At 45.1% G+C, this 21161-nt stretch overlaps 4 protein-coding genes across 12 annotated transcripts in view; 1 reads left to right on the forward strand and 3 right to left on the reverse strand.

The window, feature by feature from the left end:
• The window catches only part of LOC109061637 (mitogen-activated protein kinase kinase kinase 11-like), a 32581-nt gene extending 26466 nt beyond the window's left edge, over positions 1–6115 (reverse strand). The window contains 1 exon segment of the mRNA XM_042759341.1: positions 4540–6115. Within this exon segment, the coding sequence (XP_042615275.1) occupies positions 4540–5287 (748 nt within the window). The 5' untranslated portion in view covers positions 5288–6115.
• Positions 6116–7895: 1780 nt separating this feature from the next.
• LOC109055039 (dr1-associated corepressor-like) lies at positions 7896–13956 on the reverse strand. Its single transcript, XM_042759352.1, has 7 exons — positions 13771–13956; positions 13181–13253; positions 12798–12891; positions 12595–12714; positions 12427–12517; positions 12160–12251; positions 7896–8518 (listed from the first exon to the last, which is right to left on the reverse strand). The coding sequence occupies exons 1-7, from the start codon at positions 13810–13812 to the stop codon at positions 8407–8409; spliced, it is 624 nt and encodes a 207-aa protein (XP_042615286.1). The 5' UTR covers positions 13813–13956; the 3' UTR covers positions 7896–8406.
• Positions 13957–14028: 72 nt separating this feature from the next.
• On the forward strand, positions 14029–17849 carry ca7h11orf68 (chromosome A7 C11orf68 homolog). Of its 9 annotated transcripts, none has more exons than XM_042759350.1 (2): positions 14029–14180; positions 16968–17849. In XM_042759350.1, exon 2 carries the CDS (start codon positions 16979–16981, stop codon positions 17696–17698), a length of 720 nt encoding a protein of 239 aa, XP_042615284.1. In that variant the 5' UTR covers positions 14029–14180; positions 16968–16978; the 3' UTR covers positions 17699–17849. The 9 variants fall into 9 exon arrangements, with proteins under 9 accessions (XP_042615284.1, XP_042615283.1, XP_042615277.1 ...); XM_042759349.1 differs by having other exon boundaries at positions 14042–14180; positions 16971–17849; XM_042759343.1 differs by lacking the exon at positions 14029–14180 and adding an exon at positions 14930–15070.
• A 1198-nt stretch (positions 17850–19047) lies between these two features.
• LOC109082969 (transcription factor p65-like) overlaps positions 19048–21161 on the reverse strand; it is a 24405-nt gene continuing 22291 nt past the window's right edge. The window contains 1 exon segment of the mRNA XM_042759353.1: positions 19048–20247. Within this exon segment, the coding sequence (XP_042615287.1) occupies positions 19514–20247 (734 nt within the window). The 3' untranslated portion in view covers positions 19048–19513.

The raw sequence follows: 21161 nt of genomic DNA on the forward strand, positions 1-21161 counted from the left end.
CGTTTTTAAAAATGAAACATGCATGCATTTAGAAAACAGACTGATCAGATGTTCATGCAGATTCATGACTGGAAGCACTGGTCATCATGGGCTTGGAGTGATGATGGAGAACCAGCAGGGTTTGGGGCGAGCAGCACATTATGTTCAGGGAACATGACAGTTTTCCCTTCAAGCTAAGGTTTCTGCCACCAGTTAAATGATCTGGGTCACTGTGTGTGTGTGTGTTTCTGGAATACTCTGCCCTCTTGACATGCTCATTCCAGAGCGCCGCTGTCTTTGGGAAAAAGCTGAACTCCCAGTGCATGCTGGGAAATATTTCTGAGGCTGGAAAAAGGGGAAACCCGTGCCAAGATCGTACCTGCCTCCTCCCCAAATCTGCTGCTCAATCTCCGGATGTGGCCTTTCCAAAATAAAGAGACGGCGAGGCCATGAGCTGCTCGTCCTTATCTCTCACACACACACACACACACACACACACACACACACACACACACACACACACACGAGTGTGAGATGCTGCACATTTCAGCATTCAGCAGAGCTCTGATTCTAAATATTATTCTATCATGACAGAGAATAAGTAAAAGCTTTAAATACAGCGAATGAACACGAGTGAGCAAATACAGACACTCAGAAATAAATAATTTCCTCATCCTCGTGTTGTTCCAAGCCTGTATGAGTTTTTTCTTCTACTGAACACAAAGGAAGATGTTCTGAAGAATGTTGGGCTCTGAACACTTGACTTCCACAGTATGTAAAACAACACCACACACTCTCGGAAAAAAATTAAAATTTTATATAATATTACTACCAACAACCACAATAACCTTTTTTTTATGGTTTTGTTTTCATTTTTTGCCTTTAGTTAATATATTGCTAATGCAGTAAAGTGCTCAAACGCTTCTGTGGTGGTTTTTGGACTCCTGCTGTTCTGTCACAGGAGAACAGAAGTTAGGTCTGATGCCAGAGCGATCAGCTCTCAGTTTAAGTGGATCTGCTCTGCAGGTCTGTGTTTGAAAGCAACTGCATCTGATATCCACCACATCACAGCTTCTTTCATTCACACTCCTCCCACCTCAAACTCACGGCAGAAGCTGAAGAACAGATCGAAATCATCACTCGAAGACCGTGTTCCTGTTTGAGCGAGAGTCACACAGAAACACCTCAGAACAGCGATGCCTGCACAGACGTCACACAGCTTCCTCCTCAGGTCTGCAGACGATGAAGCTCACAGTCCCACTGCGTTTAAACCCAAACCCAGTGCAAGCCCAGAGAGCATTTCAAATCAATCAGCATCAGATGCTTCACAGATCTGACCAGAAAAGCCTTCATTCTGCAGCCCAGACCAGTTCAATGCATCAGAAATGAAGAAACAGGCTATATTTACAACAGATATAGAGCTAAAATACATAAGAATCTTAACATCACTTCGGCTTACTGACAAATAAGTATAAAGCATGCAAAAACCAGCAGAGGAATTAATTTTAACAACTCCTGACAGACATGACACTTGATCTCCTAGCATCATGCGTTACAGTACGAGATGTTAGTCACCTCAGAAAGCCCCTCCAGACTGAATGGAGCTGCTTTCATCAAGCAGGTTTGAGATCGGCACGCTCTGAGCAGCAGGAGAGCGACACATGACGAGTAATCGACAGATCACATGAGATCTGACTTCATTTCCCCACGATTACCGTCTGTCTGTCACTCTTCTCCAAACACTCTCAACGGCTTGATTGCTCATACAGTATCATAACATGCTTCAGCTCTAATCTGCTACATGCAGCTACGAGGTACGGAGATACAGAGATCATAAACACTAACACTGGGAGATTCTGTAAAGCTGCTTTGTGAAAACACTACACAAACAAAACGGACTTGGCGTGATTCCTCTGTAGTTCCTGTAAAGTGATATTCAGAAAACCCCAGACGCTCGGACTTTGGACTGTAGACACAAATGATCCAGGTTTAGGTGCCAAACCTTCAAATGTCTGAATGAAGGACACAAAGGCTCCTCCCAGGACACATACCACAGCGAGACCACACTCAAACCAGGCTTCTAGCATCATGTGAAGCATCATAGGTCACGTGAAGCATTCACACCCAGTCAGACTCTGTTCGATGCTTAACTTCCAGCTATTTCAGACCAGTACGATTTCACTGTGGGTGGGATCAGGATTCAACTACATCAGCCGGATGAGCTGCGTGAGGGTCTGAACGACCGAATCCAGCACCGGCACTGAATCCACAATGGATACATTGTGTATTTTTAAAAAGCTCTTTCTATAAACATATTTACAGTGCATATTACAACAACTACCTGATACACTCAAATCTGAACCAGAATACATGCTTCACCAAACCATGGCGTCCCTCTGACTAATTAAACTACTGATGAAGGAATGAACTACTGATTCAACACAGAAGACACTCCTCACTGTAAACATTCATCGCAGACACTCACACTAAACTACTGACGGAATGAGACCGCTCTCTTTTATTTTTAAACCTTTATCTTAAATATTTAAATCTTCCATTAATAAATCACTGACAGAGACTATCAGCCAATCACTGTGTGCATAGTTAATGAGCATGCTGACATCACCCATAGGAACACGCTCAGCCCCGCCCCCTTACTCTGAGCTCAAGACTTCTCTCTAATCCTCAGTACAAGTTTGTCTCAGCAGCTTTGTGAATAGGTTTTAAGAGAAAACTCTTAGATAAAAACTTTTACTGCTATTTATGAGAACCCTTAGTGGTGAGATACAATGTTCTGTGAACGCCGGCCCATAATCCTCTGCCATCGAGCTCAGAGAAGGAACAGAGGAAGGCTGTCTTTAGAAAACGAGTAGGAAGCGAAAAATGAAGTTAGGTTGGGGGGGGGTGGGCAGACGAAACAAGAAAGAAAAACACAGGATGCTGCGATCTGGAACGACAGAGCTCGAGAGACAAGTAAGGGCAGGTCTGGGACAAAGAGCTCGGAAAGAATTAAAAAACACCAGGCAGAGCGAGAGACTCAGATAAGATCAGCTGCCGCCGCTGGATTGTGCTGCTTTGGCTGCAGTGTGCTGCGAGCCGGCTTTAGAAAGTTTGTTTTACGCAACCGAGGTGGTTTCCAGCCCGCCGGACGCGCTCTCTCCTGACTCGAGAGGGAAGTGAAGGATCATGGGATACGCGTGGGTGGACAATAACCAAACAGACACTGGGTAAAGGTGTAAGAGAGTGAGAAAAAAAGAAAAACGGAGGAAGGAAGACTACAAATACTCGCTTTTGAAAAGCACTGGGTGTCTCCATTTACTTAGTGCTGATGAGATAAATATTTATAGTTCTGTCTCAGTATTCTGATTGGATGAGCTGTGATCAAAGTCTCTGCCAATGCTGAAAAATAAACACCTGTCATCCATGTTCTAATTTAATACGTCTATTGATAAGAAGTCCATAGTTAGGAGATGTGATAAATAGAAGTGCCATCTAACATCTGAACAGATCATCCTGATCAGCAGAGCAGCTACGTTTAAGAATAAAGCATTTACTTTGGTCTGAGTCAAATCTGAGCTGTTTATTTTTACAGTATGCAAGTATCTGTGGGTACACGAGAAATCAACATGGTGCGATATAATGAGCAATATAAACACAAAGTCCAGCTCAGTACTACATGTCTGCGTCCTAATATGATCTTTGACCCGTGTGTGGTCTTCTTATCCAGTTTCACAACTTGGCAAAGTGTGTGTGTGTGTGTGTGTGTGTGTGTGTGTGTGTCACTTGATATCCAGGCCAACAGCATTCCCTTCACAACTGTGTGATACATGCCATGGGAATATCCTCTTCTCCGAAACAGACGATTCTCTCACAGTCCTGGAGCTCAACCAAATAACCCCAATAAATACTATACAGGCCCAGCAGAATATTAAAAAGGATATTATTCTGAGGAATGGATTTAAGTAGAGCTAAATTTACTGCAACGGAGCTGAAAGCACAATCGAGCGAGACACAATACCAGAGCAGACGCACATGCGACAGGCAGAGGATGTAGCTCTGTAAATGAAGGGCGTTACGTTTCTGCGGAAACCTGCAGAGCTTTTCCCAGATTTCTGCGGGCGAGATTCCATGTGGGCCTGATAATCATCCCAAACCAAAACACAACACCGCCAGCAGCTGAGCGAACCCCAGAATGGACCATATACTGGATGGGAACCTAACAGAATGGGTTAATAAAGGAAACTGGAGCGTTGCTGAATGTCAGCGAGGTGGTCACGGGTTCGATTCCCAGCGAGTGCATGATCTGATCAGATGTGTAGATTTGGAGAAAAGCATCTGCCAAATGCATTAATGTAAATATATAAAATAAATGGTCTGAATTAGCCAGTCTACATTTTGAGGCACTCAATAGAATAGAAATGCCAAGGTCATGGGTTCGATTCCCAGGGAATGCATGAACCGATCAGACGTATCGCTTGAATTCAGCTCAAATAGCTTTTGCATGAATGTACATGTCTGCTGTAAATCAAACACATCTAGAACAGAAGGACGTGAACTCACTGTTGTTGGACTTGAGGTCTCGGTGGATGACGGGGACGATGGCCTCGTTGTGCAGGTACTGCATCCCTCGGGCGATCTGCACCGCCCAGTTGACCAGCACATGCGGCGGGATCCGTCGTCCGGCCAGAGCGCGGCTCAGCGGGCCGCCGGACGCGTACTCCATGACCAGACACAGGTTGGGCTCCTGCAGACAAACACCTATGAGTGCGATGATGTTGGGGTGCTTGAGCATGGCGAAGAGCCTGGCTTCGTTCTGGACGTTCTGGGCCGTGACACTGATGTCCTCGTCCGGATCCTGACGGGCCGCTTTCACCACCGCCCCCAGCTCGCCCTTCCAGGTCCCTCGGTAAACCTTCCCGAACCCGCCAACCCCGATGACCTCCTCCAGACTCAGCTCGCTGAAGTCCACCGTCTCCGGCTCCAGCTCGCTCACCACAGCCGGTCCCAAACCGGAGCCCTGCAGCTCCCCGTACCCGCTGGGCTTGAAGGAGACGTAGTTGGAGGGGAAGATTCCCACCTTGTTGTTGACCTTTCCCGCCCACCATCCTTCGTCTCCGGATATCTCCGAATCCAGAGACAGGACCTCCACCAGGTCCCCTTTACGCAGCGTGAGTTCATCCTTCCCCGTGGCCTCGTAGTCAAACAAAGCGGTCCAAACCGGGTTGGTGAAGTTTCCCTTCGGAGTCTGGTCCAGGCTCTTCCAGGTGGACAGCGGGCCGCGGGAGAATATGTTCTTCAGCGGCTCCATGGAGTTTACAAGGCTCTTGGGTTGAAATCAGATGAAGAGTGTTGTTTTAGTTCAGGTGGGTACGTCACGACCCCTCTCGCCCCCAGATCTGTGTACGTCCGGATCATCGGTGGACGTGTCTCCATCAGACATCAATCCCCATGTAGACGTGAACGGAGTAAGTGGACGCTCCGAGGTCCAAGTGGGTGACGGACAGTCACTTGAAGAGTGTTTCTTCCAGCATACTCTGAAAACAACACAGTCAAACCTCACATGAGTTCAAAGAGACAGAAGCATGACTTAGTGAGATCTCAGAGTCCGAGCGGCTGGTGTAAGAGGAGACGCATCAGCCCAGGAGAGCCTCCGGTCAGCGCTCCATTGAGAGGTCAGTATTTTTAGCTGCTGCTTCTGTGGTTTTGTCCGAGCAGGAAGCGCTCAGAAGAAGAATAGCAGGAAAAGCCGACTCAAGCTGCGGCCAAACGCGCTCAGAAACGCTCTCTCACGCTCGCCCGGATCGCATCGTCGGGTGTCCCGTCCGGACCGACCATCGCGGGTCTCCGTTCAGCGGATTCTGAACTTCTGCTCAGCTTCTGGAGCTTCTTTCTCGGCGTCTGTGGCAGGAAGAGGCGCTCAGCTGATCGCGTCTCGCTGGTTTAATGGCGTCGCGTCCTTTCTGCCGCCGCGTGTCGATCGTCTTCATTCGCTCGGCTCAGAATCGCTCCCAAACGCGGTGTGTTGAGCCCGTTTACCGTGAACTCTTTCCGTCTGTCCGGTAGAGGGTGGGACAGGAAAAGATTCAGATGACTGTCGACTCTCCTCCTCCCTCTCCTGGCCGCTGCGCGCGCGCGTGCGTGTGTGGGTGTGAGAGAGAGAGAGAGAGAGAGAGAGAGAGAAAAAAATATAAACACATAAATATAAAAAAATATATTTGAGAGATCAAATTGTGTGAAACACTGATTCCATCATTTACTGAGAAAATGCCCGTCATACTTGGAGAAGATGACACAGCTGCACTTTATGCAACTTTATCTTTTCATTTATCACTTATGATTAGCATTTTAGTATTGTAAATAAAATCATACAAAAGCTCAGTTTGTATTTGTATTCTACCCCCCCCCCCCCCCCCAGCCAAAAAAAAAAAATAATGGTAATAATGATCGGTCTATATAAATATGTTATTATTATTATTGAGCTAGTTATGAATGTATGCTTTTAATGCAATTCAAATATATATATATCACTGTCATTACACTAACAAATATATATATATATATATATAAATAAATAAAATAAATTATATATATATATATATCCTTTTGGGTGTTTTTGATACCGACTCTTTAAGAGGTTTAATAACTTTTTTTCTTGTCAAATTGTTCTCATTCTCAAAGTCTCTATAACTTGTGTGAAATAATAAATATGACTGTGAAGTCCTAATCTGGTGTGCAGATGAGTGTGATTGAGGGAGCTTCGGGGTGTTCTGACCAGTGATTCCTGAGCTGTGAATGAGTCCAGGGGACACGGAAGCTTTGTGTTCATCAGGCTGACTTTAACACACACGAGCTCAACCACATTCATCACACCCAGAACCACGAGAAGAAGAACACAGATGAACACATGAGTCAGGGCTCTCTGTTCCACAGGATGAAAGTGCTCATAGTGGAGAGACACCTGCACACTGGAGACTAAACAAGACTTCAGTTCTACTTCAATTCTGTGTGTTCCCTGAACATTTCTACACAGCAAAACTATTGATTTATTTCGAAACAGAAACAGTCTTATGTTGTCACAGATGGAGATGTCTGACATCTAGAGCAACGAGCAGCCAAACACTGCCTTATTACTGACACTACTGAAGAAGAGAGGAGACCCTCACCTGTGAGATCTCACACACACACATCTTCTGAGCAGCAGTCGGTTTGTCCTTTTGCGAGTTTAATTTGTATTGATTCAGCTATTATTTTGCATCGTTTAATATATTTAAGTTTCTACCTTAATTGTTATCATCTTCCTAGACATTAAATTTAATTCTATTTATGTTATTCTTTCTCTCTATTCTCGTGTATGTATGCATGTTCCTAGAGTTTGGAAACCAGACCAAATTTCTTGTGTTTGTGTGAATAAAGCAATCTAACAAATCAAATGAGAATCATCATCAAGAATATGAATGAATGTAAATATATTTCTCCGCATAACAGATCTGATTTTGAGTGCTGTCCGCAGTTTTTTTTTAAACTATTTTTAACTATCATTAATATAATATAACAATTTTATTAGTTTTTTTTAGTCTATATAATTAAAATTCATTAAGTTTAGTTTATTCATTATTTTGAGACATAATATCTTTACATCTACTGTATTTTACTGCAGTGGACGTTAACTTTACTGCCGGTAATGAGGGGTGTTATGGGTGTGGTTCTGGACCGCTCCAGCACTGGTGAGTGTGCAGCACTGTAGTGCATACTTGTGTTATTAACCCTCAGTACTCAGAACATGAAACACATGTGATTATATATGATAGACACGCACAGCAGGGTGAGGACAACTGAAGCGCTCCGGATCACAGTCCAGCACTCAACACTCACCCTCGTGATGCTTCTGACCACTGCCCCGGCAGGAAAACACAAACTACTGAAACCTCAAAGTTTATTTCACTCATACAAAATCAAGAGAATGTTAAAAGTGAACAGACGAGAGAGGTCACGTGACTCTCTCCAGCTTCACAGCAGACATTAAAAGAGTAAAACATCAGAGAAAGGGGAAAGCACTGATACACACGTGCATCGTCCGGGAAATGAACAGAGCTGCACTCCAAATCAACACATACACATCCGATGAACCACCTGCAACAGAACGAATTAAAAACGAGAGAGCAGCTTTAATCATAAAACTAGCTTAAAAAGGAGAAAAACAGAAACAATCCTCAGACGGGCTGATGTGAGACACACACTACAGGAGTACACTGGAGAAGAGACACGCTCTCGCTTCTGGAGCCGTTTGTCCAAACAACCACCGGCAACTGTTCCTGGACATTAAAACAAGATTTAAAAAAAAACTTAAAATGTATCTAGACGAGAAGCTGTGGGTGGTGTGCCTCGGTCCACAGCAGAGAGGAGCAGGAGGAAAGAGTGCAGGCGCAGCTACGAGTCGTAGTCCTCGTCCTCGTCCTCATCCTCCACCTTCTGAGGGGCCGGCGGCATCAGAGACACCTGCTGAGAGCCCACCGGAACACACTGCAGCGCCGCCGCGTCCCTGAACACACACACACACACAGTTAATACACAGAACACAGAACACACACACCGTTAACACACAGAACACACACACAGCTCAAACAGACTTCAGTTAATGATATTATTTAAATTAACATTTATGGTTTTAATTTTACCTGAAACACTCAAATATTTAGGTCTAAAGTTAAGATTTGTGTGTCTGAATTGCATAACAAATGTGGATGAATCTGGATTACAGAGCCTAATGTAAACTAATAAATCATATTTGTCAGTCATATTTAAATGAAACCGGTAGGGCTGTGCGAGTAATCAAAATCGAATCGCGATTTGAGAAGTTGTGATATTGCTAATGGAAAAGCTTGCGATGTGGAAGCTATTTCTCTGTTCCAGAGCATACGCATGACTGCAGCCGTGAGTGACGGTCTTACTCACCAACAGAGTGAACACACCTCCGTTCTCCCCGATCAGCTCTGCTCTAGACAACAGCATAAACCCCATCATTAAACAAAACAAAACAACAAAAAAACGGAGAGTGGGAATGAGAGTGTGTGCATGTGTGTGTGATTATGGCGTCTACAGGGTCAGATCGATAGGTAGTCAAATTAATACTGAAGAAAAACTTCGGCTTCGAAATGACAAACGGTAAACAAAAAAAGATAACATTAATTTACAAGAGCTGTGTCACAACACATATCAGGAGCTCCATTATCGGTTCTGCTTTCAGTACTGGAGAATAAAAGATATTCTTAAATGTTTTTATTAGTACATGAACGTTATCTTGCACATTTATCTCCTCGACAGATTCTTATTTCAAATAAGTTTATAATGCATGTTCACTATTCCCAATTCAGAAGAGCACACACACCACTGTGTATCTGAATGCTTCTCACACTCTCCTCTCTGCCGCGTCTCACGGAGGAGCCGTTTACACTCACCACACACACACACACACACACACACAGTCTGTCTCTTAATGCTCGGTTATACTCTCACGGGGCTCCGCACCGCAGGTCTCCACGAGTGCATCTGGCAACATGGACGAGGCTTGACGCACACACACACCTGTGTCGACTCGCGCCTGGCTCCGAGTTTAAAACGAGTGTAAATTCAGTCAACTGCTTTGATAATTTCACTTGGATGAAATGAAACATTCAGAACATTTTCTTAATCCCAAATACTTTGTTATTATATTATTATTGAAATATATTTCAGGTCTTTTATTGTTTTAATACTGATGATTTTGGCATACAGCTCATGAAAACCCAAAATTCCTATCTCAAAAGATTAGCATATCATGAAAAGGTTCTCTAAACGAGCTATTAACCTAATCATCTGAATCAACTAATTAACTCTAAACACCTGCAAAAGATTCCTGAGGGCTTTTAAAAACTCCCAGCCTGGTTCATTACTCAAAACCGCAATCATGGGTAAGACTGCCGACCTGACTGCTGTCCAGAAGGCCATCACTGACACCCTCAAGCGAGAGGGTAAGACACAGAAAGAAATTTCTGAACGAATAGGCTGTTCCCAGAGTGCTGTATCAAGGCACCTCAGTGGGAAGTCTGTGGGAAGGAAAAAGTGTGGCAAAAAACGCTGCACAACGAGAAGAGGTGACCGGACCCTGAGGAAGATTGTGGAGAAGGACCGATTCCAGACCTTGGGGGACCTGCGGAAGAAGCAGTGGACTGAGTCTGGAGTAGAAACATCCAGAGCCACCGTGCACAGGCGTGTGCTTTTGAACCAGAAACAGCGCCAGAAGCGCCTGACCTGGGCTACAGAGAAGCAGCACTGCACTGTTGCTCAGTGGTCCAAAGTACTTTTTTCGGATGAAAGCAAATTTTGCATGTCATTCGGAAATCAAGGTGCCAGAGTCTGGAGGAAGACTGGGGAGAAGGAAATGCCAAAATGCCTGAAGTCCAGTGTCAAGTACCCACAGTCAGTGATGGTCTGGGGTGCCATGTCAGCTGCTGGTGTTGGTCCACTGTGTTTTATCAAGGGCAGGGTCAATGCCGCTAGCTATCAGGAGATTTTGGAGCACTTCATGCTTCCATCTGCTGAAAAGCTTTATGGAGATGAAGATTTCGTTTTTCAGCACGACCTGGCACCTGCTCACAGTGCCAAAACCACTGGTAAATGGTTTACTGACCATGGTATTACTGTGCTCAATTGGCCTGCCAACTCTCCTGACCTGAACCCCATAGAGAATCTGTGGGATATTGTGAAGAGAAAGTTGAGAGACGCAAGACCCAACACTCTGGATGAGCTTAAGGCCGCTATCGAAGCATCCTGGGCCTCCATAACACCTCAGCAGTGCCACAGGCTGATTGCCTCCATGCCACGCCGCATTGAAGCAGTCATTCCTGCAAAATAATTCCCGACCAAGTATTGAGTGCATAACTGAACATAATTATTTGAAGGTTGACTTTTTTTGTATTAAAAACACTTTTCTCTTATTGGTCGGATGAAATATGCTAATTTTTTGAGATAGGAATTTTGGGTTTTCATGAGCTGTATGCCAAAATCATCAGTATTAAAACAATAAAAGACCTGACATATTTCAGTTGGTGTGCAATGAATCTAAAATATATGAAAGTTAAATTTTTATCATTACATTATGGAAAATAATGAACTTTTTCACAATATGCTAATTTTTTGAGAAGGACCTATATATATATATATAAATCAACCTATGTAATACTTTACTAATTGCCTAAAGTAATACAGTTCTTTATTTACACAAACTAATCTTTCCTGTGAAATTCAATAATTAAGTAAAGTCTGTAAAAGTAGTAATACAATTATAATATCCACTGCTAAACAACAACAGAAAATGTAATGGATTTAAGGATTATAATGGGAATTATATTAGCTTTAATGTGAAGTATAATGGTGTCTATACTGGTATTTGATGGATTCTATCGGTGGGATGTAATCTGTCGGATGGGAAACAACAGAACAACAGTAATTCCTACTGGAATAATGCCAAAACACACTACAAAAAGGAACTGTTTTAATGGAAACCATAAGAATTTCTGTGATGGTTTCTATTGTTTGTTTTTTTTTCTCAGCAGGGTAACAATACCCATAAGCTACTGTGCTGCACACTATTGACTATATTAAGCTGAAGCCTGACTTTACAAAATTAAAATCAAATTGCAATAGCTCCGTTCGTCTTCAGAACACAATTTAAGATATTTTGGATGAAAACGGAGCTCAGAACACATTCCAGAGAGAATCCACAGCTTTATCATCGCACTCCTAATAAATAATCAACTGTGCCTTTAATTTTTTAAGTGCAGAGATCGGACACATTCATTTCTGTATGACTGACAAATATCACATTAAGTTTATTAGTTTACATCATGTATGGGCATTTCATATGCAGTATGTTTTTGAGTGCAGTGATACAAACTTCTGACGGGATGAAACTCAGAATATATAACATGCAGTTAAACAGCAAGACGCTACCGAGTCTGGTGGTCTGTGGGGGATTGTGGTGGTCTGTGGTGGTCTGTGGGGGATTGTGGTGGTCTGTGGTGGTCTGTGGGGGATTGTGGTGGTCTGTGTCTGTGGTGGTGGTCTGTGGGGGATTGTGGTGGTCTGTGGTGGTCTGTGTCTGTGGTGGTGGTCTGTGGGGGATTGTGGTGGTCTGAGCTGTACCTGTGGAAGAAAGTTGCAGGCTGTGTGTTTGTGCTGGTGTGAGATGTGTCCTCGTCCTCCTCTCCGTCTGTGTCACTGTCCTCTGAATCATCCTGAACACAAAACAAAACACATGATGCTAGTGTAGTGTCACACACGCTTGATTAAATATGTTGCTTTGCAATATAAATGTCAGCATGTTAAAAACATGACTTATATTCCAGTTAATGAGTCAAGGTAAAGATAGCATTGCATTGTGGGATACAGTGTCACACAGCACTCCTTTACCTCTTGCTCTGATTCGGTGCTTGAGAGTTTCTTGTCTTTGCCTTTGGCTCCAGCACCGCCGTTCTTACGTCCTGAGCCCGGCTTACGACCTCTGAAACACACACACGCACACTCTTCAGATTAAACACACACACACACACACACGTGTGTTTCAGACTGCGGTCGGACCTGCGTGGGATCTTCTCTCCCTCCGTGTGGTTCTCCTCTCCCTCGCCCTGCATGTCAGGCACCGCTGCCACCAGATCCTTCAGGAAGTCGAACTGCTGCTCCAGCTCGATGCACTGCTTCCTGCGCACACACACACACACACACGCATGAGGAAGCGGGCCGGCGAGCTGCTCTAATGACACACTCATGCCGGTGGTACTCACAGGTGTGAGGTGGTCATGGTTTTGGCGTTGCGTGACTGTGTGACGTGACACGCTTTGGTCAGCAGAGACTCCAGGAAGAGCTCCAGAGCACGAGCTCAGATCGCAGTCAAGGAAGGAGAAAACATGACACATTCACACTCGTGCTTCTGACAGACGCTTGGGTGTTCTGGTCCGAGTCAGGACAGCACCATTTAAACAGCTCTAAACAAATATGTGAGGGACTTTTCACTACAGGAAGTGTTATTATAGACTCTATGTGTTTGAGTTATAATCGTCTTAATGCTGGATGTGTTTCATCTGTTGTCTTCTCCAGGTGTTCACTGATGGACTGGAGTGATGAACAGAAGATCTGATCATGGTTTTCTGTGAGAGTGGAAGGATACAGATGATGACGGGGACTGCGGCGGCGACTTTGCCGATTTCTTCATCCGTCTGCATGATCTTCTTGATCCTGGCCTGCAAACCCAAACACAGAGACCCTTCAGACACAGAGACAGCGGCGAGCAGCTCATCTCTGTGTGTGTGTGTGTGTGTGTGTGTGTGTGAGAGTGAGAGTGAGAGAGAGTCAGTCAGGCGTGATGTGTGTGAGAGAGAGATGTCAACACGAGCACATGTCTGCTAAACAATCCGGAGTCGCTCTGTGAACCGGATCAGATCTCCTGTTAACACACTCAGAGTCTGACCATCTGTAAACACTCCAGATTACACACACACACACACAGAGAGAGAGAAAGAGGTTAGCTAGCATTCATGCTAACCCCCGATTGATCTTCTCAGTAAAACACTCGTTTTGAGTAAATGTGTTTGAAAACACTCCCTCAAACTCTCGGCCTGCAGCAGATTAAACCCGGTTACAGCGCTCTGATCGACTAGCACGCTAACGCTAGCCGCTAGCCGACCGTCTCTCTCGCGCATTAACGCTCAGATGCAGACTGAGAGTGTGTGTGTGTGTGTGTGTGTGTGTGTGTCTCACCGGGGGAAACCTGGCGTTGTATTTCTTCTTTTTGCTCGGCATCCCGCGCGAATCTGGAGGAAGCAGCCGCTGATTCCCGAGGAGCCGCCGCTGGAGCGCGCAGAGCCGTCGCTGCGACTCTTATCGGCATCTTACGGCCGACCCTGCGACATTTCCGCTGCGCGAGCGCTCGCTGCTTTACGGTGCGCCCTTCTGCTTCCGGGTGTTCAGATAAAAGTACAGCCCGACACTGAGTTACTCAAAACAAACACATCTTTAGAATATAACTTAGATAACGGTATATAGATTGAATATCATTTTTTATTAGCACCGTTGTTCTTGTTTTCCTTAAACACCAGCGCGTCACACGTCATCGCGGAAGTGATCCGACAGGAAATAACAAGTAGAAGAAGAAGAAGCGTGGTTGCCAGGTCTGTGTATTATACACACTTTGGGCTTCTTCTTTTTTTGTAAAGTTGCGTGAAGAAATCCCGGGTCGCGGGTTGCGTTTTTTGGGCTTATTTTATAAAATATGGTTGCTTGTTAGGAAAACCTGACAAGCAACTTCGTTTCTTTTCATTTATGTTCACTGTATTCTCCAGTGCATTGATTGACATTCTGTCTGCTCACAGTTAATAGCCAATCAGTGCAAAAATATAAGCGCTTTAGCATAATTCGCCAAATATTCTGCCCCCTTCTCACACGCCTTTAAACGTGATTTTTCTTCAGTAAGGATTTGGAGGAAAATCATGTTAAAAAAGAATGTGCGTGAAGCTGTAATCCAAGCAATGATAGTAGAGGAGTGAGATGACATGCTTTCCTTTATAAGGCAGCCTAATTTATTATTATTTTTTTTACAGTGTTTTGTATCAATGTTTTGTTATCACTGTAATAAAAAAACAAGTAAGCCTATAGCCTACTAATACTAAAAGTATATTTGTTTTTTATATTTGGTCTTTTCCATCTCTCCAATCCTACTCTGCTCACAGGTGACTGGAGATGAGTTTTGTTCCTGCTTTGTTGCAGTTTGCTGATTTTTGTAAAATAACTTGTGTTTTTGCTTTTCAGATAAAAGGGTTTAATATGTTGCAGGCTCAGCTATTTGAAATAAATAATTGATAATAAATATTATTGATGATAATAAATTATCAAAAAATATGAAATATGAAGCTGCGGTTGCTTATTTGTCTCGCGAGAGTTGGCAACTATGAGACGAAGCGGAAACCGGAAGCGCTGAAGCGGAAAGCGGGCGAGAGCCGCGCGGTGACTCAGCAGAGTTTGCCAGAAAAACACACAACAGAGTGAGAATTTGACACTTTTGGTATGTTTAATACGACAGCGAACATATTAAATGGGTTTGTGCTGAAAAGCGCGCTTTAGTACGATAGAAAGATCACGCGAGAGCCGAAGAAACACCCGACACAGAGCTGAGACACACAATCACGACTCTGATAAACACCTGCGGTGTTAGGAAACTGAGAGATTCCAGTCACGAGAAACATCGCGAGAGAGACACAAACTCCGTCTGAGGAGCAGGAACAGTTAAGAAAATAAGACAAAAATTGATGATATAAATTTGCAAATGCGAGAAAAAGTCACGTGTGAGATGCGAACTAGAAGAAATTAAATTATTTCTGAGAAAAAAAAGAAGTTATGTGATAAAACTTCAGTAAGCAGAATTCTGAGATAAACTCAACAGAGGGAAAAGGTGAAAATTATAGAATATAAACTCAATTTTGAGGAAACAAGTCAAACCCAGTAACTCTGAGATATAAACACACAACTGTGAGAGATGTGATAAATGTGTAATGAAGTCAGCTTGAAGAGTTCTCTGTTTACTGGGTGTGTGGTGTGTGTGTGTGTGTGAGAGAGTCAGTCAGAGTTCTCTGTTGATTGTGTGTGTGTTGTGTGTGTGTGTAGATGCTGAGCTGTGGTGTGTTGTGTGTGTGTGTGTGTAGAGACACTGAGCTGTGTGTGTGTGTGTAGAGACGCTGAGCTGTGTGTGTGTGTAGAGACGCTGAGCTGTGGTGTGTGTGTGTGTAGAGACACTGAGCTGTGTGTGTGTGTGTAGAGACGCTGAGCTGTGTGTGTGTGTGTAGTAGACCGCTGAGCTGTGGTGTGTGTGTGTGTGGAGACACTGAGCTGTGGGTGTGTGTGTGTGTGGAGACGCTGAGCTGTGTGTGTGTGTGTAGAGACGCTGAGCTGTGTGTGTGTGTGTGTAGAGACACTGAGCTGTGTTTGTGTGTGTGTAGAGACGCTGAGCTGTGTGTGTGTGTGTAGAGACGCTGAGCGTGTGTTTTGTGTAGAGACGCTGAGCTGTTGTGTGTGTGTGTGTAGAGACACTGAGCTGTGTTGTGTGTGTGTAGAGACGCTGAGCTGTGTGTGTGTGTGTAGAGACGCTGAGCTGTGGTGTGTGTGTGTGTGTGAGACACTGAGCTGTGTGTGTGTGTGTAGAGACGCTGAGCGGCGTGTTGTGTGTAGAGACGCTGAGCTGTGGTGTGTGTGTGTGTGGAGACACTGAGCTGTGGTGTGTGTGTGTGTGGAGACACTGAGCTGTGGTGTGTTGTGTGTGTGGAGACACTGAGCTGTGGTGTGTTGTGTGTGTGGAGACACTGAGCTGTGTGTGTGTGTGTAGAGACGCTGAGCTGTGTGTGTGTGTGTAGAGACGCTGAGCTGTGGTGTGTGTGTGTGTGGAGACACTGAGCTGTGTGTGTGTGTGTAGAGACGCTGAGCTGTGTTGTGTGTAGAGACGCTGAGCTGTGGTGTGTGTGTGTGTGGAGACACTGAGCTGTGGTGTGTTGTGTGTGTGGAGACGCTGAGGCTGTGTGTGTGTGTGTAGAGACGCTGAGCTGTGTGTGTGTGTGTAGAGACGCTGAGCTGTGTTGTGTGTAGAGACGCTGAGCTGTGTTTGTGTGTAGAGAAGAGACGCTGTGTGTGTGTGTGTGGAGACACTGAGCTGTGGTGTGTTGTGTGTAGAGACGCTGAGCTGTGGTGTGTGTGTGTGTGGAGACACTGAGCTGTGGTGTGTTGTGTGTAGAGACGCTGAGCTGTGTGTGTGTGTGTAGAGACGCTGAGCTGTGTGTGTGTGTGTAGAGACGCTGAGCTGTGTTGTGTGTGTGTGTGGAGACACTGAGCTGTGGTGTGTTGTGTGTGTGGAGACACTGAGCTGTGGTGTGTTGTGTGTGTGGAGACGCTGAGCTGTGTTGTGTGTGTGTCAGCAGCGGTCAGCATGACGGAGCACGGGGCCGCGGGGCACACAGAGACGCTCTCGGCCGAGGACTATGCCGCCGAGGCCATGGCCGCAGACATGGACCCCTGGATCGTCTTCGACGCCCGCCGGACGCCCCGGGCCGAGTTCAGCGGCTGGCTGGAGTCCAACAGGCCCTCGCAGGTGAGCCGGTACGGGGCGGCGCCGGTGGGCTGGATCGCCATCCGCGGGCCGCACTGCTGCGTGGACACGGGGGACGTGGAGGGGCTGCAGGACAGCTGGGAGACGCTGCTGGACAGCGGGCGCAGCGTCAGCTTCCAAACCATCCGAGAGCTGGCGCTCAACCACAGCGTGCTCTGCGGGAAGTGGCTGATGCACCTGGACACGGGCTTCAAGGTGGACCACGCCTGGGAGAGCCTCGCCAGAGCCGCGCTGGACGGCCGGATCGACTCGGCCAAGGTGAGTCCCAGAGACCCGCGCGGCGACTCCAGACACGTCATCTGCGTCTACAACCAGAACTTCACGGACGAGGAGCAGGTGGTGCGGCTGGACGAGGTCATCCGCACCGCCGGCGTCAAGTGTGTCCTCCAGTACAAGCCCGACGTGTACTCGTACCTGGGCATCTACCGCAACAACCGCTGGAAGATCTGCCCCACCATCTACGAGAGCGTGTTCGACCTGGAGAGCGTCCCGCGCCGCTCTCACATCACCAACCGGGTCACCAACCAGGAGCTGACGTGAAGCCCCTCTACAGAGGGTCAGGTCCGCCGGTACACACAGAACGTTCAAGGGCTTTTCAGTTGTTCTTTCTAATCATCTTTTATATTCAGATTGGCTGGTTTTGTTCATCTGTTCATTTTGCCAAATAAACCCGGGACAAGCGGTGACTCTCTGAAGTGAAGCAGTTATTCAGCTCTGTTACAGCTCCTCAGCTGCAGAACTACACCAGCTCTGAATCACCAGAAGTCAGGAAAACAAGACAGAGTCTCAGATTACTAGAAAACTCAACTAGAAGATAAAAGTTTAAGATGTAACTCATGAGATCAGAATCTGGAAACAGTCAGACCTGTGAGATGTAAATGCATTTATTACAGCTCAGGTAATAGTACAAAAGCATATATGTCATTGTAAAGACTGGAATCGTGTCAGAACAGCAGGATTAACTCTTTCCAGGCTAGTTGAGCGGTTAATGTGTGTGAAACACGCTTGCGACAGCAGAACTGAAGGGTTATCTGATCAAAGCTACAGCAGTGGGTTTACTGGAGAACTAGCCTGGTGTCGCTGACGCACAGGAAGCTGCTAGTTTACAGCTATTTACAAGTGCTTCCCTCCCGCGAGCGTGCAGTGCTAGATCTCTCCAGATCAACTCTGAATAACGGATCGACACGAGAGACAGACACCTGACCCGACCCACACTAGATAAACATGACCACTCACTAGTGCTCAGCTGATTCAAACCCGTTTCTAACCCATATAGAACTAGGAAAGGGTTAATTACATTTTACTAATATCACAAAGCATGCCTAATTAATTAAAATAATCATGATCGTTACACAGTTTAACAAAAATGTATTAAAGTTAAATAAAAAGGACATTTTTAGGGCCGCGTGAAATCTGAAAAATGCAGAATTTTCTTTCTTCTGCATTTTATTTTACTGGTTAACGAAAATGTTTGTAATTATAAAAGTATTGATTAAAAATCATGTCTAATTTATTGAATTTTTATAAGCAACAATGTATTAAAAGTAAAATATATATATATTTTATTTAATTTTTTCCAAATTTTGTTTTCCTTTTTGAGTCTATTTTAATAGTTATAATCTGAAACATGTCTAACTGAATTCATAAAACATTTCAACAGTTTAATAATGTGTTGAACAGTGGTGGCCTTATGCAATCTTATATTGTTTTCAGGAAATCTGTTTACATTTTTAAAACACTCATTAAACTCATTAAAATGTTTTATCCCTTCAGTTGATTAAAAGATGAATTAGATTATCAAATCTGAAAATGTAGCAATTCCTTTCATTTCTTGGCTGCACAACAGGTTTAAATTATATATATATATATATATATATATATATAAATATATATATATATATAATAATGAAAAAATGGTGCAATATTCCTTTACGTGTGTTAAACTGTATTATTATGGAGACGTACACTCTACTGTACAACATGTGTGATATATTTCTGAAATCACTGGGCCCTTGGTTCTCTGTAAGCGCTGGAGGTCAGTGTTCTCAGCAGTCATTGGTCGAGGAGGCTGTGGGGTCTGCGCAGTGATTGGCCGAGCCGCTCAATAAGGCACTGTGTGTGTGTGTGTGTGTGTTTTCAGGGAAATCTGGTTTAGCTGGTGAACCTGCTTCTAGAGCACAAGGTGAGAGATGTAACAAGATAAACACTGTACAGGAGATACACAACTGATGAAAACCACCACCGCTGAAGCCATCAAAGTCTGAATCAGTCTCGTTAATATGTGTGTGTGGGGCTTGAAACAGAGCGGGGTTTGAGCAGCTTCTTCAGAAGCGTGGTGGCTCCTCAGCCGTGGGTTTAGGTGGGGTGTCCGGACAGGAAGCTGACCTGGCTGCTGCTGGTGAACATGGTCATGAAGCGTTCGTCCTCGATGGAGGTCAGCATGTCCAGGTCGTCGAGGACGCCGGTGGCAGCGGGAGCCGGGGGAGCCGCGCTCTCCATCATGCTCTCGTTCTGGATGAGGCTGGCGATGCTGGGCGGGAAGGACATCCAGGTGGAGTTCCCCGTGTGCTCCGGCTCCGGCTTCCCCATCGCCAGCCCCGCTTCTCCGGGAAGACCGCTCTGAACCAGCAGGGCTTGGAAATCCTCGATGTTGATGTTGTCGACGTCGGAGCTCTGCACTTCTGAGAAGCTGGGGAACTCTGGGATCTCGTCGTCGCCCTCGACTCTGAACGGCCCGGCGCTGAACGAGTCCGGTGCGGCGGCGCTCTGCACGGGCTCCGCGGGGGGCGGCGCGCTCATCTGGTCGTGTGAGATGAAGTTGTTGAGCGTGAAGTCGTGCAGGTCGGACAGGTTGACGGTGGGGAAGTCCTGCGTGAGGCCGGCCGCAGCTGTGCTCTGACTCGAGAAGGCGCTCGCCGCTGCTTTGGGTTGAGCGTCCACCGTCAGACTCTGGAGGAACTTCCAGGTGTCACTGGTGGAGCTGGACGAGCTCGGAGCGGACGCAGCGAACAACTGACCCGGAGCCGGACCCGCAGCCGGAGCGAAGAACGAGGACGTCTGCGGCTTCACCGCTGCTCCTGCAGACGCCACTGGAACACACAACATCAAACACCGTCATTCTGCATCACAGTTTACACAGAAATATTGTGCAGCACAACTGTGTTCAACATTGATAATAATCAGAAATGTTTCTTGAGCAGCAAATCATCATATTAGAATGATTTCTGAAGATCATGTGACACTGAAGACTGGAGTAATGATGCTGAAAATACAGCTGCACATCACAGAAATAAATTACACTTTAACAGAGATTCACACAGAAAACAGCTGTTTTAGATTATAATAATATTTCTCAGTTTTTACTGTATTTTTGATCAAATAAATGCAGCCGAGCAGAAGAGACTCAGAAACATTCAATAAATCGTAATGATTCCTAGATTTAATCAGTGGTGTATTCACAAAGATCTAGAACACAGTAGTTTATCACAGGGACGATTTAGACACTTTACCATTCAAATTAAAAAAGTGTTTTTAGTCATTTTGACAGATATTTAGGCTACATGTGTCTGGTTTTAAACCCTCAAACCTTTTTAACCAAGTGATGGGTGGAAATTAATTACTTTAAAACATTATGCCACAAACCCCATTAAAAACAACCCTGTTCTTACACTAGTCAAGTCAGTTAATGGCACAGCAACTTTTAAGCAGATTTACAGAAGAAAAGAGTACAAAAATTAATATCTGCTGAAAGTGTCAGATGAGTTTGTTTCTTCATCAGGTTTGTAGAAATGTAGCACTGCATCAGTGTCTCAGCAATGGATGCTCTGCAGTGAATGGGTGCCGTCAGAATGAGAGTCCAAACAGCTGATAAAAGACGTTTTTAACTTGTGGCATAATCCATAATAACACTTCCTGCAGTGAAAAAGTGTATATCCTGTTGTCTCTCACATATTAGTTTAGAGCTGTTTAAACGCTGCTTGATCTGTGCAGATTTCTCTCCTGA

The sequence above is a fragment of the Cyprinus carpio genome, chromosome A7, assembly GCF_018340385.1.
Source record: "Cyprinus carpio isolate SPL01 chromosome A7, ASM1834038v1, whole genome shotgun sequence".
NCBI lineage: Eukaryota > Metazoa > Chordata > Actinopteri > Cypriniformes > Cyprinidae > Cyprinus > Cyprinus carpio.

Bases quoted from the DNA above. Each gene is read 5' to 3' on its own strand.
- LOC109055039 (XM_042759352.1), bottom strand. From the start codon at position 13,812: ATGCCGAGCAAAAAGAAGAAATACAACGCCAGGTTTCCCCCG. The intron at 12,892-13,180 runs GTATCCTTCCAC...CTGCGATCTGAG, and splicing joins CGCAGTCCCCGTCATCATCT to CTCGTGCTCTGGAGCTCTTC. The intron at 12,252-12,426 runs GTAAAGGAGTGC...TTTTGTGTTCAG, and splicing joins GCACCGAATCAGAGCAAGAG to GATGATTCAGAGGACAGTGA.
- ca7h11orf68 (XM_042759350.1), top strand. From the start codon at position 16,979: ATGACGGAGCACGGGGCCGCGGGGCACACAGAGACGCTCTCGGCCGAG.